This window comes from Platalea leucorodia (genome assembly GCF_965183815.1).
Source record: "Platalea leucorodia genome assembly, chromosome: 24".
Taxonomy (NCBI): Eukaryota; Metazoa; Chordata; class Aves; order Pelecaniformes; family Threskiornithidae; genus Platalea; species Platalea leucorodia.
In genome coordinates this window covers 166471-191111 of record NC_138846.1, presented here as the reverse complement: position 1 = coordinate 191111, position 24641 = coordinate 166471, and the positions used below count along the sequence as shown (strand labels likewise).

Here is a 24641-nt window from a genome sequence, read left to right as displayed (position 1 = left end):
GCGTGCGCGCTGCGGGGCGCGGGCGCGATGGCGGCGGCGGGGGAGGCGGTAACGCTGCAGCTGGGGCACTACGCGGGCTGCGTGGGCGCCCACTGGTGGGGGCTGCAGGTGCGGGGCCGGGGGCCGGGAGCGGGGCGGGGGCCGGGGCGCAGGGCGCAGCTCTGACCCGCTCCCCCCCCGCAGGCCGCCGCGCTGCGCAGCCCCGCCGAGGCCGCCGAGCTCCGCGCCGCCGCGCTGCTCCGTCCCGAGCGGGCGGCGGGCGGCCGGGAGACGCAGACACCGCGGCTGGTGGCGCTGGAGCTGAAAGGTACCGCGGGGCGGGCGGGCGAAGGGCGGCCCCGCCGTGACCGGTACCGCGGGGCGGGCGGGCGAGGGCCGGCCCCGCCGTGACCGGTCTCTCTCGCAGGCGGCGTGGGCGCGCTGAGGCCCGGCGGCGCGGGCGCGGAGGCGCCGGTGGCCTGGTGAGTGCGGGGCGGAGCGGGGCGGGGGCGGCGCGGGGCCCCCGCCGGCAGCTGCCGCCGCTCTGTGTTGCAGGGACGGGGCGGTGGCCGCCTACCTGGAGGGCGCCTCGGCCGGGGGCTCCGCGCCGCGGGACGGCGGGCACCGGACGGTGAGGGCGGGCGAGTGGCGGGGGTGGGGTTGGGCCAGCCCGCGGGCGAGCGCTTGCCCGGGCCCCGCCGGCTGCATCGCGGGTTCGTTTCCCTCGTGGCGTTTGGGTCGATCGCTCAGGCGTGGAGGGATGAGGCCAAGCGTGGCCTGACTGCGCGCCGCGCTCTTCCCGTAGGACGACGCGTCCTCGGCCGGAACGGGAGGCTCCGGCACCGCCGCGCAAGGTCTGTGCATCACCTGGGTGGTTTGTCCGCTTCGCGCGGTCCCAATGGCTTTGGTTTACTTGCTGGCATCAAAGAGTTCCAGAAAGGTGGAACAAGCCCTGTGACCGCAGGCTGATGTGGACAACGCATCAGTGAACAAGCACGAGGGGAGGAGGAGAACCATGGGATAAGATTTCTTTGCTTACCCAAGGATGGGTCAAGGAGCAGCAAATAGGTTAAGAAACGGAATGAGAGAAAAAGCCTGCTTTGTTTTCTTTATTCAAGGGGGTGTTCAGAGTTGAAAACTCCTTCGCTCTTCACGCCTGTCTCGTTCCAGGCACCTCTCCTGCCCCTTCGCGCCTCGCTCTTTCCCAGGAGGTTCACTCGGGCAGCAGCGTGCAGGTCTGGTCCGATTACCTCAACGTGCGCTTGCATCCCAAGAGCGTCTATGTCATCCATCAGTACATGCACGATGGGTATGGCCTCGAGCTTTGGTTCAGGATCTCTTGTCCGGAACAGGATCTTAGTTTTGCCTTCAAGGAAAAATGAAGGGCTAGAATAAGCTTTTTTCCCTAGGGACTGTGGTTGTCTAGAAGCCTTTGGACAAGGTGAAAGTCTCCTGCAGGATCCTGTTTGCGTAGAGGAGTTGGAAGATCGGTTGCACTTCTACGTTGAAGAGTGTGATTATCTGCAGGTCTGACAGCTTTGTCCAAACTCCCTTTTCTTTCAAGAAACTTTCTGTTCAAGCTTAAGTAGAATCTCAGATGCTGCCATCATCTTACACAGGGATTTCAAGTCCTCTGTGACCTACACAATGGCTTCTCTGGAGTAGGGGCCAAGGTGACAGAACTGCTCTACGATGAGTATTCAGGAAAAGGAATCCTGACCTGGGGCCTGACTCCGGTCACAAGTAACGAGGGAGTAAGTGAGCAATGGGAAAAACCAGGAACAGGTGACGCTTTTGCGCCCAGTCCGGATGAGGCCCTTTCTTGTTTGCATCTCTCGGATTCTAATGGTTGGACTTTCTTCCCCCCAGGATTTTCAGAAGAATTTTTACAGACTGATGAACACAGCCCTCGGAATCGTCCGTCTCTCCAGTCACAGCTCACTCTTTTGCCCCCTGTCACTCAGTGGGAGCCTAGGAATCAAGCCCCAACCTCCCGTTACGTTTCCATACATAAACTACGACGTACGTACCGTCTGGCGGTTTACCTGGGAACGTCACCTCCCTTGGCTGGCTTTCAGCTTTTGCAGATTTGCCACTCTCAAAGCGGTTTCTGCAGCTGCGTAGTTTTAGCCATGTTTTTTCATGATGGTATTCCACTAAGCAGAAAAGATTTATTCCCGCCCCCCCCCGCTTTTTCACTGTTACCGGGGACTTAACTGCCAACTTTTCATTCCCTTAAAAATACGAACACGTTTCCTTTTTTGCAGTCTTTCAGTTGGTGTACTGCCTTCACTTTCAGCACGGAAAAAAATGCTTTACCGCATTATTCACGTGCGGAGGATGTGACTCCAGCCCGGTCTGAGCACTGAGACGCTGCTGCTAAGAAAGCTGGCAACAGATCGTTTGTTAGCAAACAGCTGACTGGCTTATCCAAAACCTGGAATAACCATTAAACACAACCTATATAAAAGCACAACTTACACTATGCTAAATATACAAAAATCAGTTGAGGAACAGATGAATTTAACTCTCCTGTACCTCTTCCATTTGTCTCCCTCCACAGGCGTCGCTTAACTACCACAGTAGCGCAATTCTGGCAGCGGCGCTCGATACCCTCACTGCTCCGTACCGGCTCTCCTCCTCGCGGGGCTCGATGATGCACCTTGCTGAAACCCTGAACTTCTCTGGGAGAAAGGTAAGGGCAGAGAGAACGGCAGCTTCTAATCCTTCCAGCTCTGCCTGTTTCACTTCATGCCCATATGGGACACGGGCAGCGCGTTCTAGATTGCGATTGTCCCCCCCTCTCTGACTCGCAGGTTGTGGCTGCGTGGGCTTCGGTTCCCTTTCCTGCCCTACGTGGCTGCTCACTCCCCGATATTTTATGCGCCTACCAGCAGGACGTGCCCTGGAAGCTTCTGTCTTCATGTAGGGAGCAAAAGGTCAGCTGCTGTTTTGCTCAGTCTGTTGTGCTACGAGGAATTTGCAAAGAAAGTCACATCAGGTAATCAGCATTTGAACTGCGCTTTTCCCTTCGCAGCTCTGGCGCTCAACAGCAATGATTTCTTACAGAAGTCTCCTATTAGGAGTGTCAGCTGAATGGAGGGGGGGAGGGGGAAAAGCCTAGGCATCTAGCCAGTTACACACTACCAACTTTATAGCAAAACAGCTAAAAAGCAGCTGAGACACCGACATTTTCAGTCCAGTCCCCTGGAAAACCATGACTTGGTTTTCTCTGCAGCAGCTGTCCAGGAAAGCAGCCCGCTTCTCCACTCCACGCCTGTGACAGCGCCGAGCAGATTCTGCAGCATTACCTGCACACCGCCTTTCCTGGGGCGTTCAGGTTGGCAACAGTCTTTTTGCTTTTATTTTAGAACAGGGAACTGGAAACTGGAGGTAGAGCGCGTTTGGGGTAACTTTATTCGCCTCCTCCCTTCCAGCACGTCCCACCTGCTCGCGCAGCCATGTGCTACCCTGCCGCCGTACCCCCAGTTTTTTTCTCCTCTTCTGAGCAGACAAGGCTTCCTCCTGGACAAACCTCCCAGTTACTCCTCAGCAGGTAACAAATGCTCCTTCAACTTGGCAACAGAAAGAGATCATGTGGGGGCAGGAGGGTCTAACAGAGGTAAGAGAGAATTATTTAAAAAAAAAAAAAATTGGAATGTTTGTAGGGCAAAAATTATGACTGTTGAGCAACTTATTCTACACTGAGTTCAACTGAAGCAACTGCTTGTAAAGCAGAATAGGGCAGGGAAACAAACTTTGAGTGATATTTAAAGAAAGATGTTTTTCCCAGCAGCTGTTGAAAGCATCCCTGTGCTAGCAGCTCTGCAGTCCTCACCGGCGCTGCGCACGCTCCTCTACAGCTTATACAGGGACCTACAGAAGCTGAACACGCGGCGCTGGGCCAGCTTCTTCTCTGCTGGAGTTGAAGAAGGCGATTTCCAGGAGGCCTTAGAGGAGCTAAGAACTCTGTCACAGTGCTACGAAACAGGGTTTGAAGCAGAGGGATCTGAAGATGAAGCAGATTCAGAGTAACTCCTCTTTATTACTAGAGAGTGCAGAAGTAAGAATATCATTTAAGATCACTTTCAAAATAAAGGGAAGGGCTTTAAAGATGGCCCAACTGCTCCTCTTTTCATTTCAGCAAAATCCTGTCACAAAGGCTGGCTGAAGTTGTGTTGTAAAGGAGGAAAACTGCTTTTTTGGGGCTGTTTTTGCTTGTTTTGTGTTTGTGTTTCATTTTTGTTTAACTTGGCAAAGTGAATTCGCTCTGCCTGTTAGAGTAAGACCACACAATAAATACAGAATTCCGATTGTAACTTTCTCACGTACAATCAACACAAGGGGAAAACTTACAAAAAAAAAAAATCGTGTGTGTGTTCCACATGAAACCAGACGTATTATGGTACAATATTTACATGGTCTTTTCAAAGGCCGGTGGCCCAGTCTTCACCACAGACCGAGGTCAGTGTCCACAAGCATCGCTTCTGTCAGGTCACGGAGGTTCTAGAGGATGTCACCACCCTAACGACTTTCTTCATTCCTTCCGTTCGATACGGATTGAGAAGTGCAGCTTGTCAGGAGTGTAGCAGAAAGTGAACAACAAAAAAGGTGCTGTCTTAAGTACCCGTGCAAATATTTTTCCTTGATCCACAGCACCTGTCTAGCAGCAAACAACTCTCCTGGAAATTCAGTAGCTTATCAAGCCAGAAAAACCTTAGTCATCAGGTTCTTCCTCAGAAAGCAGAAGATCTTTATCTGACAGCTGGTCTGTGTTACTGGTACTAGTTGCATCCTCCTCATCTTCCGAGCTCCCGTCGCAGGATGTGTGAAACAGCTTCATCAGTTCTCTGAACCTGTGGGATACCTGAAGAACAGGGGAGATCCAAGGTGACCAGTCATGTAAGAGGTGGTACGAAATGGCAATTTCTTATTACAAAGTTCAGGGTGTTTGTGCTTTTACATTAAAAAAACCACAATCACATTTTATGCAAGATTCAATCAGAAAGGGAAGGAGAAAGGGAAGAGCTCTGGGTTGTTGGGTTTTCTTTGGAAGAGCGCTTACATTCTGCGGACTTGCAGGTAAAAGCTGGGAGTTTGGGAAGATTCCTAGGCAGCGATGTGGGGGGGGTTAAGAAACAAAATCCGACAGGTCCCTTGCGTTTAAGTCGAAGGCCGAAGACCCAAGTAGCAGGCACTAAAACAATTCTGGTACCAAATACAAGGCCAGAGTAGCAATGGCAACGTGAGAAAGGCCACAGCAGTTGCGATTTTTGGCTCCACCAGAACAGATCAGAGCTTGTTTTGGTTTTTTTATTTGCAATTAGGATTAGTTTTCTCTGATGCAGCAGCAAGTTAAAGTTCAGTTTGGGAGGCTGCTGTGACAGCAAACCTCCATCTTCCTTTCCCTTTCCCCATTCGCCATAGCAGATGCAAGCGTTTCCGCGCCAACCCCTCACCTCGCTAGCAGTCTTGTTGCCCAGTTTCTGCGAGATGGCCTGGAAGGTTTCCAGATGGGCTCCTTTCTCCTGACAGGTGGTAAGGATGACTCTGTCGGCCTCCCTGCAAGGGGGTACAATAGCTATGAAAGCCGCCAAAACCAAGCGCCGACGTGCTGCAGCCAGCGCGAGCCCGAGAGGCCTCTTCCCGGGTGAGGACAGCAATCTTGGAGCAAGTCCCACGGGCTTGCTCCTTGCCTACTACCACCGTCACCAATCACAAGATGCACCTCGGAGCAGGGCTGCATTTAGCCTATTTTTAAGCTTTTTGAAAGAGAAAAAATATTCTTTCCTAGCCTGAAGTACTAAAACAATTACACTGCCACGAGCAGACAGCATTTCTCATGGGACCAAGGTGGCAGCTATGACGGACTGTGGTTAAAGGAAACAAGGCAGGAATATTCAAAGGGAAGGGGCAGAAGACATTGGAAGATGAGAATACAAAATGAAAATGAAGGATACTTGGTAATACGAAAGCCAAAGCCCAGTACTGAATGCACGAAGGATGCAAGACGCGGCTCAGGCAGACGTACCTGGTCCAGAGGACAACCTTCTCCCCCGTCGAGCTGACTTTGCTGTTCTTGGCACACACGGTTGCTTCTGTGACTCGCTGCTGTTGCTGCTCCTCTTCCTTTTGCCCCAGGGAGGCAGCAGCCACTCGGTATTCTAGCTGCTCAGAATACTGACGCACCTGGAAGCAGTTGTTTGCATTTGACTTTGATCTGCTCTCAGGAGGATTTCCAGTGCAGCCCGTATCATCTGCTTCCAAACCGCGGTTATTGGGGGACTGGGAGCTGCAGCTCTTACCCAGTGCTGGTTTTCTACCCGGTGTTACCCAGCCCTGCTTTGCTTCAGGTTTTCCTTCCAGAGGCAAAGGCGGCCCCTCAAATTCTTTCACACCTAATTTTGGAGCATGACCAAAGGCAGCGAGCTTATCTGAGGAATCGGAATGAAGCCCTTCAGTCTGACACGAACTCTTTCCAGACGAGGAGCCGGGTCCCGTTAAACCTTTTACTGTAGCAGACCGAGCAGACGGCAGCAGATCTCTGCTCAGCCCAAGGGAAGCGTCTGCACTTCCTTGCCGTTGCTGGTTTAGTCCCTCACCTCCCCCAGCGCAAGGGCAGTCTTTGGTTTCTTGAGGTAGTTTTAGAGGAGCTTTTTGCAGCTGTGCCCCCCTGGGGCCAGGGCCAGCAGAGTCACTGTCCTTCGCAGTATTCACAGCAGCACTGGCCCCTTCTTGGACCCGGTTATCGGGCAGCGCAGCTTTCTCAGAAGCTGTGTGTCTGCTGGAGACAATCTTTACTTCCAGGTGAGATCCTGATAAGAAACCCAAACAAGTTCAGACTAGCTGTTAGTAAGAACAACTTCTGGAGGCTTTATTCATTTACTTTTTAAGAGATTTTTTTTTTTATTCTAGAGCATAACGCTGTAAATAAGAACACAGTTTGGGAGCAGCTTGGTAATTCTATCTGCAGTTTACCCATCCTGTACCTCCAAGCAGTCACCTTGCTTCACCACTGTGGGTTACTGCAATCAGCTGCTCTGCGAAGAAGTGATGAACACATGGAAAAGCATCGCCCAGACCAAAATTCTCAATTCACTGCTGCTCTTGGCACCCCATTTACAAACCAGTACAAACGAGACATCAGTTGCATTACATTTAAAGCGCTGTATTTAACCGGCGCATCAGCTCCAACAGTAGGATTAACCGAGACGTGGTTACTGGAAGGAGGAGATCTCTTTTGGGTTGTTTATCCTGCAATAATCATGTCTCCCCTTGTCTGTACCAGACTGAAGGAGAACCAAGTAACACGAAGGAGATCATTTAAAGGGAGATTAGAGGGGTGGTGATTTTGAATTGCTGGGCTGAAATGAAAACTGGAAAAAACACCAGTATCATGGATTGGTAGTACTGGGAACCAAATAAGTATGCTAGCAAGAGAAGCTTAAATGGACCAATCATTCTGAAAAGGGGAGAATATTTCTCTAGTCAGGAAAGCTTTTTTTCAAAGGACACGCTCTGGATAGAGGCATGTTTAGAGCACCCAGAGTGGATGAACACAAGGAAAAAAAATGAAAAGAGATTATCAGAAGTTCTCTTGACCTCAATAAATTTGCATTAGAAAGTCCTATACCTATTTTCACGTGTGTGAACCAGTTTGGAGAGGAGCGATACGCCTGTCTGTACACCAGACTCACATACCTGAAGCCAGAGAGTCCACTCTCCTAGGCAGGGTTTTTGTTCTGCTCTGGACATCCTCTCCCTCATCTCTGTTCTCCAGGCTTTCTTCTGCAGGTTCCTTAGACATTCCAGAATCCTTCCCTTCAGGCCGAGGACTTGATTCTTGTTGAACAAGGCTCGCAGTCAGCTCTTGAGAATCTCTATTTTTATAAAATTTGTTTTCACACACCTGCAAATCAACACATAGGCACACAATCACAGATGTGGTATATCGATCCAAACCTAACACCTCGGCCTTTGCTTCCAAAGCGTTCCTTGACCCTAACAAAGGCTTCGGTCTGGCAATACATTTGCATTCCGAAAGCTGAATCTTTTTTATTAGGATGAACAGGCACGGTTCTTTTCACACAGTGGCCACACAAGCATCTTCCACTAAAAAAAGCTTATTCTTAACTCAAACAAATATCAGAATTAACACTGTTCAGCATAGCAAGGAGGGGCAGTAGAAAGTGAGCAGGAGATAGACAGGGGAAGGCCAGGTCGTGCAGTCAGAGCTCTGAAGAGGGAGACGCCACGGTCATCTTTCGATTTACTTTCTTCCTCAACACGTTATTTTGGAGACATGAGGCCCGAGGCTGGACAGATCATCGCAACAGGGGGACTCTTGGCAGGACTCTACTTTCCACTCACCACTCCAATGACTTGGCCTATCAACTAACCTTACTACTACAATGGCTGCAGGTCCTCCTTTTGCTTTTCTTTAGCTTGAGATCGCTACTCCCTTCATGGCAGGAACATGAACATTCCTTCATCCCATCTACCCACTCGACCTCCTGGAAACAGACATACTCCAGCTGACAAACGTGCATGGTACACAAAGATGACAGTCAGGGGAAGGTTCACCCTCGCGGGAGCCAGGACGGGCCGAGCGGCTCCCTGCGCACGCTCGGGGAACTAAAGCGATTACGCCGCTAGCAAGCAAAGCACAATGGAAACATTTCAATCCCCTTTCTTCAAATCTCTTTAGGCTGTTGTCATGTCTCTCTAAGACACATTTATCCTCACGGGCATGCGTTTGTTCAGAGTCCAGATATGCAGCCTAGTGAGATCTCCCAGGCCTACCTTGTCGTTGTTCTGGCCTCCAATCTCTTTCCGCTTCTTATTTTTTGAGGCTGCATGAATCTTGGGCGGTTCATCCTCCTCTTCTACATCTGGCAGAGACACCTCTTCAAACCCATCGAACTAAAAAAAAAAAACCACACAAAAACTCCTCTATTGTGATAGCTCTTCAGCAGACCAAACTTCATGTACCCCATGAACTTCTGAATATCAAGGTCAGTTCCAGGACATCACAAGTTCAATTATGTCACAAAAGACATAAATGCCATAAAAAAAATTGTAAAGTTTGCTTCAGTCTACCAACAGCTATCCCAGCCTGCTGCTTCCCTCACTCTTGGAAACGCAGCCTCAATTTGAGTCCTTCAAGCTCAAACAAGTCTACTATCTCTGCTTTTATCTTTTCTGGTCTTGGGGAAAAGATTACTACACCTCATATTCCTTCTCTTCCGTCCAGTTGATCTCCTCAAAATCTCCCATGCGGCTGGCTGAGGGCCGTAAGTGATCAAAGAAAATGGAGAACTCATCCTGCAAGTGGTCATGTCCTTTCAACAGTTGCCACATTTGGGTCTTCAGCTGAAAGAGAGCAAGCCAGAGACAATGAGTGTTTCATTCCATGTCGTCACATTCTCCTCAGAAGGATTTCTCAAAGCAAGTGGAACATCAAGGCTTATTAGACCTCCAACATGGAAGTTTATGCTTGCATTGGTACTACTTCATGAATATTTTGAGATTATTCCACATCCAGCTGTCAAATTAGCATAGAAACATCCCTCCAAAATTCTAGGCAGACTCTGTAGGAGGCACTAAGCTAAAATTTCACCTGCAAGATGATAAAAGCAAGGTGGAGGTAGGAGAGGAGACTCACACAAGCCAGTTAATTGTAAAGCCTCTTGAAGAGGCAGCTTCAATTCTCCACCGCACCCCCCCGAGGGAGATGGCACTTGCTGAAGTCTCGTGGTCGCAAAGAGCAGCACTGGGAGCAGGGAAGCAGGCCGGCTAACTGCGCTCTCGGGGGCTCTGAGCGAAGGAGGTACCTGGATGCCCGATTACCTCTGCAATCTCCTGGGGGAGGCAGTCTGCACAACTCTGCAGCACTTTGATGATCTTTTGATGGTGGGCAGGATTTTCAGCAAAACAAATCTCCAGCTGCCTGAGGAACTTCCGGCTTTTTTCAAATGCTTGCTGCTCTTCAAACTGACCAAAAGAAAAAGATTCACCCCTCACGTTCAGCAATATATTTCCAAGCATCTCTAGTTGGCTTAAAGCAAGCTATAAAATGCCCATCTTGCTCTTTGCTTTCCATTTGTACTGACACCCATTGCAAAACTGGGAAGAGGTGGAGGAAGAGAAACAGAACTTTGTATAATCAACGTGAGCTATAAAGTTTTGCTTTGACCATATGCATGCAAGATAGGAAAATCCAGAACGAATGTAACGGGTGAAAACCTCTACCTTACAAAGTGGAAGGCTGGTTTGTGAGACAAGGGAACCATTCCACTTGCTGCATCTGCACGTTGTCTCTGCAGTCAGGTTCTGCAATGTGACTGGGAAAGGCCGATTCTCCACAGTAATATTTAGTATGAGACTTAAAACAAACACTAGACTTTTCAATTCTGATTAATAAAACAGCAAGGTAAGCAAATGATTTACCAGCTGTTGACCTTTCTTGCCCTAGGAAGAGCTCCTTATTCTTTCACTCCCACAAGCATTCCCATTGTCTGCTTAAAATCCGGTCTCCTCCTTTTATTCTACCTACCAGTCCACACTCCAAAGCTTGTTCTGGTAAAAGAAAGGCGGCAAAATCTGTGAGCAACTGTGGCCAGTCATGCAACAGTTTCTGCAAAGTGGAATAGAGATCCACAGCTGTTCGCTTGTCCGTGCTAATCTCAAACTCATAGATAACGCGAAGAAAGTCTTCATACTTTCCAGGAACATGCTGCAAGGCTTCACGCACCTGGAAAGAGCAACAGACCCTTACAGGACTCCGTAACAGCCAGGAAGAAAATGAGTTAATTTAGAAATCTTTGATCTCTTGCTACTCAGAATTTACACAGTGCTTCCAGTTTTGTTGAGCCAACCAAGTCTCTTCCTTAAAGATAAATTTGAACTGCTAACAAGAAAGATGGGACCAAATCCGAGACTATGAAATGCTGAAACGAAGAGGCCCGGTGTTGCGGACTGACTGCAGCCAGCAGCCACTCGCTCACTCCCCACCTCCCCCAGACGGGACAGGGCAGGGAAGAGGAAGAGCAAAAGCAAGAAGACTCATAGATCGAGACAGAGACCACTTAAGAAGTGACGGACCACCACGTGGGGTGCTATGAAGAAAGATAACTCCATCGCCACCAGATCCAGTACACCCAGTTAGAACTGGCAGTTGTGTGGCTCAGCCGTGAGCCATGTTAGAGGACTCAAAGCGTCTGACGTTCCTGTGTCTGGGTTCCACACTGGCCTGGCTTACCCTGGTTAGATAGGCTTGTGCAAACGCCAGATCCTTCTGCTCCCGCAGGGGATCTCTCTCCAGGATGTCTTCATCGTACAAGAGCAGCAGCTTAGATGTATCTTTGCTAGCACGAGCCCGTCCCCTCTTATTTCTGGTTCTGTGGGAGCTCCTGTTCTTCCCAGGGGCTTTCATGTTTTCTCCTGTGAAGAAGCACACAGCAAGTTGTACAGGAATTTTCCACATGTTCCCTGGGCTGGCAGACAACTACTCTCCTAGACCAATATTGCAACAGAGAAGTAGGTTTTCAGAGCTAGTGATGAGTTAACTGTTTACGCTCTCCTGTAAGTGTATGAGCAATAGCCTTTTCATTAGTCAGGCTGGCTAACATATTTTAAATTGGCTATTTTCATAGCATCTGACAGGAAAAATCTCTGGATATAGCAACAAACCCATCCTAGCCGTTACTCAGCTAGCGATCTACCAATAAATACATCTACTGCATACCAGGGGCAGAAAAATCATAGCAGGTGAACAGAGATGCAATAGGAGCATCAGGGCCGGCCGTAACGCTGGCAAATCATCCTTTGAGCTTATTACTTACATGAACAGAGTTAACATCACAGATAAATAACCGGTGTCACATAATAGCGAATGCAATGGTGTACCAAGAGTTGCTACATCGAGACTGTAATGTCTTTAGATTAGGAATCTGTTGGTCTAACGGGCTGAGGTCCACCTCCTCAAAGTTCACTGCTCAAATTCATCCACCGCTTGCTATATTCTGTTAAGGTATTATTTTGTTTCATTTCTTTTTCCCTAACATGACCTTATAATGCAAAGTTCAATTTAGCAAAGGTTTGACTATTTAATATTGTTCTTATCGAGGTACTGGGTATTAGCTGACACAAACCACAGATCTTGTGTCTGCAAATTTTCGAAACATAAATGCATTAGAATGGACTAAAGACACTCGGCTCCAATGCACAAGGGCTTCTATGGTAAAAACTGTTTTTACAAGATTGTGACTGTGTTGCAAAATTTAATTTCCAGATGGAATGCATCTCTAAGCCCAGATACGCTACGTGAAATCAAACCCAGTGACCGTTTCCCCATGGTTTTGCTTTTAATGCAGAGAGCAGCTCTGTTTCCCCACGCCCTGTGTCGAAAGAAGCCCACGGGACTCACCTGCTGGCATTCTGTGGGCTTCCACCTGCGGGGCCGCCTTTGTCAACGGGAAGGCGGATTTCGGTTCCTCTGATGTGTCTCCACATATTTCATCGTCTTTCTGTAAACTCTCTATTCCTTCCCCTTCCTCCTCCTCCTCTTCCTCAGGCTCAGAGTTCTCTTCCTGGGAATTCTCTTCTTCAGAATCTCCTTCTTGGCTTAAACGTCTCTCTGTTGCAAGCCAAGTAAGTTTTTCCATTGTCTCCTTAGAAAGCAACAACAAAAACTCCTCACATTGTTTTCTTTTAGTGTTTGTTTTAATGGCATGCAGCAACTAGCTCACTCCGTCACAGCTCTAACAGCCAATTTCACAGATCGACATCTGACCAACTAGAGGATTCTACTGAAGGCACAGAATTCAACGACAACCAGAACTGCCTATTTTTGTATTGCACGCAAAATTAAATTTCAGAATCTGCCACTTATAAAAGCCTTAAGATAGACGGGATGCCTTAATGATCCTCTCAGTTCTTAAAGGCTTGCTGGAATTGTGACCGGGAAAATAATTTTCACTTCAAGTACTTCTTACTAAAGAACAGCCTCGGTTGAGGCAGTCCTTACAACTCCGCAGAATTTAAATCTGCGTATTTGCAAGACATTCCTTTAGCTTGGACTTAAAATCTGCTCAGAAAAACATGGTGTCCAACTTCTCGGTAAAACAGCCCAATACCGTGCTATTATACAGTTAACAGTCCAGCTTTCCAACTGGAGTCAAATTGTGATTTGCCCTGACCCCACTAGGGTGCTTCAGGACACCGATATTTGTCATTAGCAAGTTTTTTTAAGTTCTGTTTGCTTTTACCTGAAGTTCTGGCACTGAAAGAATAGATTCTTCTGAGGCTGATGACATTTCTTCATCCTCATCTTGTGTAAAATCATCAAAGTCATCTTCTTCCTCCTCTTCTTGTCCTTCTCTCTCTCCTCCAGCTTCAGGGCCAGCTGGTGTCCCAACAGACTGGCCATCTATACTGGATGAATCCTCTGGTCTTCCTAGTGGACTACTAAATTCTGCCTCAACATCTGCTGTATACGAAAGATTCTTTGGAGACTCACTGCTTACTTGTGGTCCAGCAACAACACCCGCATCCATCTGCTGTTCACCGTGGGGAGATGACTGCAAAGCCCGTCGTTCTTCTTCTCCCTTCTCGTCACATGAAGTATGTTCCTTTTTAATTTCTTTCAGGTCATTCGAACATGAACACGCAGCCTCCATGTTCAGCTCCTGGCCAAGATCCAGCATGAATTCCTCCTTCACATCAGCACATACAAGATCCCTCTTCCGTACTGGATTTCCTTCCTTGGTAGCATCATTTGAATCTTCAGGCTCAATTTTCACCGTTTCATCTGGATCTTCTAAGTGAGGCAAAAGCTCCACAGACAATGGCTCTGAAGCGTTCTCGTCTCCTTCTACCACCGTCCAGCTACAGCAGTCACTCTTATTTACGTTTTCCTGACCGCCGTTATTTGAAGTGGCAGGATTTGTACTACGCTCCTCCTTGGGGGAGACCGCGGGGCATGAAACGTACAGCTCTGGGGGTTCAACCTTGGGCTCCACTGCGGGATAGGTGTTTTTGTTGTTTCCAGCAGGGCAGGAAGGCACCAGATTCAGCTGTTCTTCATTTTCACCAACGGATGATGCAGAAAGACCAACAGGGTTAGGAGAGACGATCAACGAAGGGATTGAAGAAGTCACTAGAGGCTGATTTAAGGGACACGGGAAAGTGGATGGATTTACCAATAAGGTTGTAACTGGAATAGCCTGAGTGCCTCTACCAACTGTTGTATTTATGGGCTGAATCATATTGCAACCATTGCCTATATTAACCACTTTCACTGTGGTAGCAGGAACAGTAAGGATGACAGGAGATGGCTGAATCAAGGGTGAAGTCTTCATCGGCGGGGCAGATTTTGTCCCTTTTTTCTTTTGGTAGCCCTTGCGAACACAAGGTTTGCGTATTTTTGCTCCGGCCAAAGCTGGCAACATCAGTTTTGGCTGAAAAGTTACTGGATTTGAGGACACTAGAGCTGGTGCTACAGCAGCTGAGAAAGCTTGTCTGGAGTCCGAATGCGAAGTGGAGAGCACGTTCTGAAATTCCAAGCCATCCCCACTTCCTACCACCGCTGGAACGTTCAAAGGCTGCACTCCCGGCACCGTCTGCATAACTGTAGCTGGCTGGATAAGCCGAGGAATCTGAACCATAACCTTGCTGGGAGGAGCTTCTGACTGGGACAACTTCACAGTTTTCTGGATGTTAATAGCGTTGGAATTGGGCTGCAGACAAGGACTCGGTCGAATGAGGACAGGCTTCAGAGCCGAAGACCTCTGCCTCCTCCATGCTCTCCTAGAGAATCGATTGGCAAGGGGCTTTAAGGTCAGTACTAGTCCCTTTGGCATGAGTAGAGGGTATTTTTCATCATATTCTGTGTCTGAAGTTTCCTTTCCTGTCCCCAAAAAGACAGATTCTGCATCAGGTGAACCTGGCATCTCCCTGGCATCTTCTGCTAATTGCTTCAGCTCCCCCTGAATGGAGGGCAAGCTTGCCTAAAGGGAACAAGAGTTTATTAGTCCAGTCCGTAGGCCATTCCTCTATTACCGCCTTCAAACAGCAGCACAGAAGGCGACAGCCAGCAACTTGCTTCTAAAAGTAAAGTGGGTTTTATTTACTTTATACTACTGTATATTACTTTATATTTACTGTATATTACTTTATATTCACGAGTTTTACTTCAAAGCCTTCAAAAGAATCCAAGAGCCTGAAAGAAACAACAGAACTGAATTGCTTTATAAAGCTTCCTTTAGTAAATACAAGATTTTGTGGGAAGGAAGCGTCACTGGCACAACGAAATACAATAGGCAATTAAGAAACTGGATTTCATGGCATCCGAGTCTAATTCTTTCCTCAGACACAGTCGTCCCTGACTGACTCGCAGGCATGGGCACTGTGCCTCCAACTTTGTTTTCCTTGTGCAAAGAATCTCAGAGAAAGAATCCTTGCAAAGCATGAGACATTTGGGTATAACAAAAATCACAGCCACGCTGCAGGTGAAAATAACCTTAAAAAACCCCACCCCAACCCCCCAGATTGCCTCCTTCCTCTTCGAAGGTGAGGTTTTAACGGGGAAGAACACGCCGTCTCATGGCTGTAATACAGCGGGAAAGATGGCAACACTGCTAACCATAAGGCAAGGGTAAGACTATGTTGATTAACAATTAACAAAGCCAAATAACAAAATCAACACATCAAACCAGAGCCATCAGAAATACACCCACGTAGCAAAACAAGGACGTGACAACAAACGCTGTATGTCCCCGATAACTTCAATCACGTGCTGCAGCTGGGCAGGCGAGCACCCAGAGCAGTGTCTAATACTTTCAATATTCCAGTTCTGTTCAATATCTTTATCGATGACCTGGAGGAGGGGATGGAGGGCACCCTCAGTCGGTTTGCAGAGGGCACCCAGTCGGGCGGGAGCGCTGATCTGCTGAGGGAGGGAGGCTCTGCAGAGGGCCCTGGCCAGGCCGGGGCAATGGCCCAGGCCCCAGGGTGAGGGGCAGCCAGGCTGAGGGCCAGGTCCTGCCCTGGGGGCACAGCAACCCCAGGCACCGCTGCAGGCGTGGGGAGAGCGGCTGGGAGCTGCCCGGCGGGAAGGGGCCTGGGGGTGCTGGTCGGCAGCCGCTGGACATGAGCCAGCAGGGTGCCCAGGTGGCCAAGAGGGCCAGTGGCACCCTGGCTTGTGTCAGGAATGGTGTGGCCAGCAGGAGCAGGGCAGGGATGGTGCCCCTGTGCTGGGCACTGGTGAGGCCGCCCCTCGAATGCTGTGCTCAGCGCTGGGCCCCGCACCCCAAGGCGGCCATGGAGGGGCTGGAGCGTGGCCAGAGCAGGGCAGCGAGGCTGGGGCAGGGGCTGGAGCACAAGGCTGGGGAGGAGCGGCTGGGGGAGCTGGGGGGGCTCAGCCTGGAGAAGAGGAGGCTGAGGGGAGCCCTCATCGCTCTCTGCAACGGCCTGAAAGGAGGCTGGAGCCGGGGGGGTCGGTCTCTGCTCCCCAGGAACAAGCGATGGGACGAGAGGGAACGGCCTCAAGCTGCGCCAGGGCAGGGTTGGGTTGGGTATCAGGGAACATTCCTTCCCCCAAAGGGCTGTCAGGGCCTGGCCCAGGCTGCCCAGGGCAGGGGCTGAGTCCCCACCCCTGGGGGTATTTAAAAGCCGGGGAGATGTGGTGCTTGGGGACATGGGTTAGTGGTGGCCTTGGCAGTGCTGGGTTAATGGTTGGACTTGATGATCTTAAAGGTCTTTTCCAACCCAAATGATTCTGTGATTCTGCTTCAGTTTGCTAAGTACTACTGTTCTTGCTATGTTTACTAGGTAGACTCAGGCTCCCATGCAATACAACCAGACTACCTTTTGACTTCAGAGCTGTAGGCTAAGCAAACAACTTACTCTGGACCTAGGCTACAAAGAAAAAGAAAAACACCACGAACAACGCCCCCAATCAACCAACCAACAACAAAAACCTGTTACGCTGGATGAAGAATAACAGAAACTACCTTTAGCCAAAATGGCAGGCGATGTTCTTCTCTCTCCACAGGTGGCTTCCACTCATTAGGCTGGATTTCCTCACAGCACTTGAACAGAATGGGCAACTGTTTTGTCTTTTTGTAGTACTACGTGGGGACAGGAGAGAATGCAAGACAAGATGACTGTGGTCACACCACCTGCCCAGTAACTGCTGGGATGCAGGATAAGGACTGTGCTCTGTAAAAGTGTTCATGTGAATTAAGCAATTCTCATCATTACTACTTTAATAAGGTGCTACCCACAGAAATATTAAAAAAAAAAGAATAATAAGGGCTGAACAAGAGCTCGCTGCTCTCTTGGTTTCTCTCAAAAGCAAGCATGAAGTTCTAGCAGCTGTGCAGGTGTACTTGCTTTAAGCGTTTCTGGTTCTTATTCTCTCTTCGGCAGTGGCCCTCAGCTTATGGGACAGGATGCTGGGCCAGCTGGGCCTTCAGCCTGACTGGAGACAGCGCTTCTGTTAAGCTTCACTACTCAAAGTTTATTTCTATGAATTTGTCAGGATTACTGAAGCCAGAGTTGTACTAGGACTGTCTGCAAGTGCTGGGCTCTAAAGAGTCAAAATAGTAATATAAGTACTTGCAAAGTACGGAGGCTAAGGTCTTTTTGAAGAAATCCTCAATGCTAACAAAAGGATGACTTTTTTTTTAAGAAAGTGTCAGCACATATACGAAAAGGTCCTTGGAACAAACAGCACATCTCTTCTCGTGTAAGAAACACCAACCAGACAGACAAATCTGAAAAACACCAAACCATGATCTGAACGCATCACTTACTCTGATGATGTTATCAGGGGCTCGATTCATATTGAGATTCTTGATTCGTACTGTAAGCTGGTGGGCAGTTTTTGTGGGCAAGAGATACTTGCTGATCAAAGGCTTTGGAAATTCGGTCCCTTCGAAATGTTTCAAACCTAAAGCTAATAAACTGAAGGAAGGAGGGAGAAAAGGAAAAAAAAGTCTTTAAGACAGTACAGCAGATTGCTATTTGGATGTGCTGTTGCACAATACACAGACATCCCGAAATTTTGCGCCCTAGAAATTCTCCTTAACACAGAACTCTCATTTGTATGCTTTTTTTTCAATAATGCTAGGCACCTACTTGTCCTCCGCCTTGGTGAAGATAATCTTGTCCCGGGGAGGGTTTGCTTTCAAGGAACATATTGGCAGTAACTCTGGATACATAAAGACTCTCCTTGTTGCCAAAATCCATGCCACTTGCTTTGGCAAACATGGAAATTCATTGGCTGTGAAAAGAATTAACAGGTAAGGACAGATGTATACATGGACAAATAATGTTTTTCACAACTGACTTCTTGAAAACATCGTTTCTTTTGCTCCCTTCACTACAAAAAGAGCGAGCCTTTCTCCCTGGTTTTTAGAATGTGCGTCTTTCCTAGCGTTGGCCCTTAAGCACATTACTTTCCCCTTCCATCTTTTCTTTTGCTCTATAATGAAAAAGCACTTGTAAAAACCTCTCTTTACTTCACATGAGTTCACTCTCTAGGTAGCAGAAAAATCACAATCCAAATATTCGAAACCAACAGTTTGGAGCTTTTTTTAACTAAAATACTCCAACAAAGGGAATATTTCCTTGATGTGCGTTAACCAACGCATTTGGAACAATTACTTCCAGTTTCCCAGTTTCTTGATGGACTTCTGCAGCTCAAAACATCATCTGCAGAACGATAAGCGGCAGGATTATGATCTCAAAAGTCAACAGCTCATTTTACACGCTTTACTGTGTTGCAAGTTTAAGAAGCAAAAAAGCAGTCAATGAAGTGGATGGTTTTATCTAAAAATACCTCACAAAATTAAAAAAAAAAAATAAAAATTTCATTCCAAACAGCAGCCTGAACCATATCTCATCTGGAGGGTGCACAGCATGAAGTCACTCACACCGTAAATGCTTTCCCACCTCTTCTCTCTCAAATACTCACCGCTCTTCTTCACGGCTTTGCGAGGGCTCCAGTCAACTTGGACTTGGGCGTGAAAATCTTCAATGAGCTGCAGTGCTCCCTTCAAGTTACACGGCTGGAACATCGTCTGAAACTTCGGAGTGAATGACTGACGAAGGAGCGTAGAGCTTCGAGCAAAGTTACCGAGCTCGCTCTGCAAAGTCAAACACGGAGCAAGATGAAAGAACGTGCCTTCAAACGGAAGGTAAAGCACAAATACACGTAACGAAAAAAAAAAAACCAGCTGGTGAAGTGACAGGCATAAAAAAGTAGTATTACAGGCAGGTCTTATTTTTGAGCATTACAAATCTAGGAACAGAGGAATTTTTTCTTCTTCTTTTTTTTTTTCTTTAATTCCCCCACTTTCCAGAACCTTTCAAGGTCACAGACTGTTCAGTAACGACAGCAGCTGTATTTTTTTGAACTTTGTTTTCAGTATTTCCAAGAAAATAATAAAAAAATACAAAGAGATGCCAATTCAAAGCACTGTTATTAGTCAGCACAATGTGAATCATTTCTCTAAGTGCTGAGCATGTTCACAGTAGGCTAACAACATCGTTCCCTTATTGAGTGGTAGTCCCGCTCAATTTAATGGGATCAATTAAATAAATTAAGCTCTCTAAATATCTCCGGTGACCAGCAACCACTAAAATTCATGTAGCTCTGATTTTAGATGTATCCTTACCAAAAACATCCTGGTAGTACTGGCCTCTGAACTTAAAGCAGGGTTGGAACTTGCAAGAAGATGGATTTGAGTCAGAAGCTGAACATGCTTGAAGAATAAAATCAGACAAATGGGTTTATTTCAGTTTATCAGAAATCCAAGAAACTGGAAAGTACAAGTACAGAGGCACAAGAAATATCCCTGAGCACCCCAAAAATCACATTCTGACTTAAAAAAAAAAAACAAACAAAAACCAAAAACTTTTAAGCAACAGAAAACTGAGGGGAAACTTTAATACCCACTGGCAGGGAGTTTATTACACAGATTTTGAACACATCATCTTAGGGCAGGCATTTTGAACACCTCAATTAAGTCTAAGGGCAGCTTCCTAGCTTTTGTGCCAAAGTCTCATACCGGAATGATCAATACAGAAAGGATATTTTTTTCTAATTAAATACTTCAGTATTTCTTCAGAAACAATGGCTTCAGCTATCAGAACTCCCCGTATGCACACAAACACCAGACATCTTGCTTTGCAGCTGAAAAATGAAGGTTGTTTACTCTACACATGTAACACAAGACCTGTGTCTTTAGCTTGTGTTTGAGGGGTCTGTGTCCTTTCCTCGCTGCCGCAGACCACGACATGACACCGAGGTACGCAGAATAATCATAGAATCACAGAATCGTTAAGGTTGGAAAAGACCCTTAAGATCATTGAGTCCAACCGTTAACCTATCGCTGCCAAGGCCACCACTAAACCATGTCCCCAAGCACCACGTCTATCCGTTCTTTAAATCCCTCCAGGGATGGAGACTCAGCCCCTGCCCTGGGCAGCCTGTTCCAATGCTTGACCACCCTTTCGGTGAAGAAGTTTTTCCTAATATCCAACCTAAACCTGCCTTGGCGCAGCTTGAGGCCGTTCCCTCTCGTCCTATCGCTCGTTACTAGAGAGGAGAGACTGACAATAATAAACAACTACTCAGCAAGACTTGTATTGAGTTCGCACAAAACCAGTGCGTTTTGTCCTCGTGAGATCAAGCTGACGCTAAGTTTCAGGTTTTGAGAAGTCGTCCTCTTCAACTTTGTGTGGACATGGAAAAAAAAAATTTGCTAAGTACAGCTTCTCATCTATGCTGCTGACAGCTTTTATAATGTTCGAACTGAATTTCTACACAGTTTTGTGTGGTGGGAGGAGTAAAAAAAGAATCCAAACTACATCAAGAGTAATATTCTCAGAGAGTAATAAAGAAGTTAGTGAAAACGGAGGATTTTGACAGAATACAGTCAGAATTCAAACATGGCCAAGGCAGCGATCGCACATGAGAACAATACAGAAGCCAAGAAATAAGCTCTACTTTGCGCCTTCCATTCAAATTGTCTTCCAGTGTGGACTCAGGCCTGTAAATATCACCCATTAAAGCCCTAGCTTCAAATGTAGCTTTTTCAATTAATTTCTTTAAGGAAGCACACCAAAGTGCTCGCTGTACCCCTGCCTTTCCCACCCCCTGCGGCACACACCAAATATTCATTAGGTCGGACCAGATAACATTTTATTACCTGCTGCATTTGCTGCTGGAGCCTCTTTCTTTGCATGCTGTCCAGAACAAGGCTCTGGAGAGGCTTCTCGTTTTGAGGCTTTGACTTTTCTGTCTCTTGTGGTGGCTTGATCGAGGACTTTTTCATTCTCAACTGCTCAAGTTGTTCCTTCACCGTCCGGTGTTGTTCGTTCAGTAAATTGGCCAGAGGCTCTTCAAATCTGTTTGAGATCAGGCAGACCAGACTATAATAAGCATATGATTTAATGAACATTCACATTTATTGAGAATATTTTACTCTGTATGTGGGATGCACAGTTTAAGAACTATCATCCCTGTACTACTCAACACTTTAGACAGTATACTTCAACTTGAAAAAACAGAGTTATTTAAACAGCTGGGTTATAAATAACTCTTCTCATCTACCACAGCACTGCTGCAGCTCTGGGACGGAATGCTTCCACTGCTTATTCCAAGGACAGTTACCAGTCTTGCCCACCATTCCCAGTCATATCCCACGTGTGCTCCACTCAAGTGCTCAGATACTCTCAACAGCAGCCAGGATCTAAGATAATCCAAAATACATTAGAACCAATCCTATTTAACTTAGATCAGCAGGCAAGGTCTGAACCCAAGGTATTATGGGCGGCATTTTACCACGAGGGTCTCCAGAAAGATCACACACTGACCCAAATGCTGTTACTTTAAAAAAAAAATAAAAATTAAGTATTATCTAGTTTACGCAGAGTGCTCTAGTAGACATCTGCTGATACTATCATAAGAGCTACTCCGGTAGCAGAAAAGAGGATGTACATATTACCATCCTTTCAAAAACAGCTTCAGTTATCTCCTGCCTTATGATAGATTTTTATTTATTTTAGCTACACCAGTTAATATCCTGATTTCTGCTTGTTATCAGCTTCACTTCTGTAACAGGCCTGAAGCCAGCTGTAAGTAAAGTTGTTCCATGATGCTTCTAATGCAAGGTATCGTAAAAAATAATAAACCTAGCAAATGGATATTTTGCCCGAAAACAACTTTAAGAATCCTGTATACAGATAAAAAAAACCCTGTCCACCAACGAAAAATGAATACAACCAGCCATTATCAAAGACAAATGCAAGCAAATAATAAGAGAGAGCATAAAGTTTCCCTGCTTTTAGTCTGTAGCTGGTTTAAGACTTGCTGCACTCCACCCTGGTACTGCTCATCCCAGAGGGAGCATGGAGGAACCCCAGCCTTCATTTTAGCTCCTTTCCCAAACAGATACAGCTTGGTCTTGAGCTGATCTGCCCCATTAACAAGGAGACACCATTCACACCGCACTTTCTGTAACCGGTTAAGCAGAGCGGTATTATTACCTAGAAAGAAATGCTTTAGACCCTTTCCTCTTCAAGGCACTGTTTCCAGTATAACCCACACCAAAAATCATCAGAAGCCAATTTCCAAACTTCACAGTCATTTCAGACCTAGGCCTCAGCTATCTTATGCAGTCTTTTCCCTTACAAAAGGCCACCATTAGATCCAAGCTATTTACTTAAAAGCTAAGGTGACCCACTTGGTCAAACCAGCTCCTCAGGTGTTTCTGGTCATCAAAATAACGTAAGGGCCATAAGTGAACCTCACCCCTCCCCTTAACAATAATTAAAAAAAAGGGCAAGACCACTATAATTTTTCTGAAATTATTTCAGAACAGTGCACCCACCACCACAGCGTAAAGCGCAAGATTTAAGAGAGCTAGAGCGGCTGTCGCTTTGAGGTTGGGATCTTCTTTGCACAGGCCTTACATAGCTTCGATCACATATGCAGCAACACCCCAGCATCCCCTGTTTCTCTACCCATCGCTGCCAAGTACCCTCGCCAGTCATGCAACATCCCGCTCCACTAACTACCGTGAGTTTAACAGCTGAAGTAAGTGACTTAGCAGGTAGCGAAGCAATTTTTTCAGAAGAATTAGTCTAATAAAGGAGGGATATGCAGATGGAATTGAGAAATGAACACAATTTAAATACCCAGGGACAGGATATATAGCACGGAGATCAAAGAAGCAGGAACAGAATCCTCCACTAGCGATGGTGGCCTGTTGGAAAACATCACCGTTCTGAAAGGCCTCGGCTGTTTTCGGCTATCATACAGAGCAGCCAGCACCAATCTTTCAGTGCAGGCATTCTCGCTGTCTCTTTCTGAACAGTTACATCTGCGTTGTTGTCATCTTCTTCAGATGCATCACAATCAGTAAAGGCGGCAGACAGAAAAAAGAGGGTCAAGTGTTCGATCTCACAAATAAAAAGGGCTCAGAGCTTTCAAAACAGTGGCCCGTGCTGAAAAGGCGTTCTCTCTTTGGTGGATGGCCTAGTACAGCCGCAGGTAACCACAGGCTTTTTATCATAACAGAGCTGTTATTTTTTTAGTTTTACGACCATAACCAAATGATCCTACCTCAGCGCTTGTGGAGTATTAAAATTTGGCCGTGATTCTGTAACGTTATCTTCATCTTCTGGACCTTCATCTTCCATGTTTGAGAAACCCATCTCGTCCTGAAACTGACAGCAAACGCGTAGCGCCCGTCAGGACCGGAAAGCTCAAGCCGTGCCTTTACCACCAACTGCCGTTAGCTAACAAAGCTCACGATGATCCTCTTAGCATAGGCATTCATCTCTGCAGGGACTTATGGAAGTTCCTATAGACGTTCCTTCCCAAAGCTAAAAATGACACTTTTACGGTAGGGCCCTTTGCACGCAGTCAGCGCTAAGCATCTTGCAGAGATCGCCCTGTTCGGGCTTTAGGGACTTCACGTCACATCTGAGCAAGATCTCTTCTTCAGTGCTATACCCAATTTATCACTTACTGTCTCAAACAGCTCCTCCATCAGTTCATTCACTTCCTTTTCTGCAAGTAAAATTAAAAAGAAGTATGAAGATCCCTTTTCCAAGAAACACTTAGCAATCCTATCAAGTCATTTAAGGAATCTCTCTTTCAAAGGGAAACCCTCCTCTTGCAAAGAGAGGACCAAGAAGGAAAGGCCCCTGATATTATATCCCTTTTTAATGCTGGGCCCCAAAAAACTTCAGCTGAGACTGTTTTGATTAAAAAATGTCATATAAAAACTAATTTTCAGAATTAAATTTAAAGCTATGTTAACCTGTAATAAGACCTAAACCAGGTGTGCTTTATTGAGAAGATGAAAAGTGGTATGTTTATAAAATCAACTCCAAGACTGTAAGGACTTGGAGAAAATTTAATTACACTAAAGTCATAAGGCAAACGTTCAATTCTGAATTGGCTGAAGCTTTATGGAAGACTGCACCACCACATCGGTATTATTCTTCAGTCCCTGCTACGGAGTAAAGCTGCATCTGGCAGCACAGCAGCTCTGGCTGGATCCTTTTATGTATTCACAGAAAGCCAGCTTTGCACAGAGAAGCTGTTCAAGTCAGTATGCAGGGGTTTTTTTTAATTAGCCTAC

The 24641-nt window shown here is 46.9% G+C and overlaps 2 protein-coding genes across 12 annotated transcripts in view; one reads left to right on the top strand and one right to left on the bottom strand.

Annotated features, from left to right (window-relative positions):
• Window positions 1-27: 27 nt before the first annotated feature.
• Window positions 28-4014, top strand: MSTO1 (misato mitochondrial distribution and morphology regulator 1; the record flags this gene model as incomplete). Of its 5 annotated transcripts, none has more annotated exons than XM_082333165.1 (14): window positions 28-108; window positions 184-307; window positions 407-461; window positions 535-610; window positions 785-833; window positions 1150-1288; window positions 1389-1506; window positions 1599-1733; window positions 1849-2001; window positions 2543-2674; window positions 2796-2980; window positions 3221-3319; window positions 3417-3535; window positions 3776-4014. In XM_082333165.1, 14 exons carry the CDS (start codon window positions 28-30, stop codon window positions 4012-4014), a joined length of 1704 nt encoding a protein of 567 aa, XP_082189291.1. The 5 variants fall into 5 exon arrangements, with proteins under 5 accessions (XP_082189291.1, XP_082189290.1, XP_082189289.1 ...); XM_082333164.1 differs by having other exon boundaries at window positions 3773-4014; XM_082333163.1 differs by having other exon boundaries at window positions 3218-3319.
• An 80-nt stretch (window positions 4015-4094) lies between these two features.
• LOC309600677 (GON-4-like protein) overlaps window positions 4095-24641 on the bottom strand; it is a 31288-nt gene continuing 10741 nt past the window's right edge. For 3 of the 7 annotated variants that reach the window (XM_082333157.1, XM_082333159.1, XM_082333161.1), the window contains 20 exons: window positions 24024-24064; window positions 23615-23718; window positions 21198-21396; window positions 19662-19748; window positions 18959-19130; window positions 18121-18265; window positions 17796-17946; window positions 16992-17108; window positions 13248-14987; window positions 12407-12650; window positions 11240-11421; window positions 10535-10732; window positions 9829-9972; window positions 9208-9351; window positions 8782-8901; window positions 8379-8492; window positions 7681-7888; window positions 6011-6794; window positions 5439-5541; window positions 4098-4846 (listed from right to left, as the gene is read on the bottom strand). In XM_082333157.1, the coding sequence (XP_082189283.1) occupies window positions 4697-4846; window positions 5439-5541; window positions 6011-6794; window positions 7681-7888; window positions 8379-8492; window positions 8782-8901; window positions 9208-9351; window positions 9829-9972; window positions 10535-10732; window positions 11240-11421; window positions 12407-12650; window positions 13248-14987; window positions 16992-17108; window positions 17796-17946; window positions 18121-18265; window positions 18959-19130; window positions 19662-19748; window positions 21198-21396; window positions 23615-23718; window positions 24024-24064 (5147 nt within the window). In that variant the 3' untranslated portion in view covers window positions 4098-4696. Of the gene's footprint in view, window positions 4847-5438; window positions 5542-6010; window positions 6795-7680; window positions 7889-8378; window positions 8493-8781; window positions 8902-9205; window positions 9352-9828; window positions 9973-10534; window positions 10733-11239; window positions 11422-12406; window positions 12651-13247; window positions 14988-16991; window positions 17109-17795; window positions 17947-18120; window positions 18266-18958; window positions 19131-19661; window positions 19749-21197; window positions 21397-23614; window positions 23719-24023; window positions 24065-24641 lie in introns of those variants that run through there. The other 4 variants (XM_082333156.1, XM_082333158.1, XM_082333160.1 and 1 more) reach the window with 4 other exon arrangements.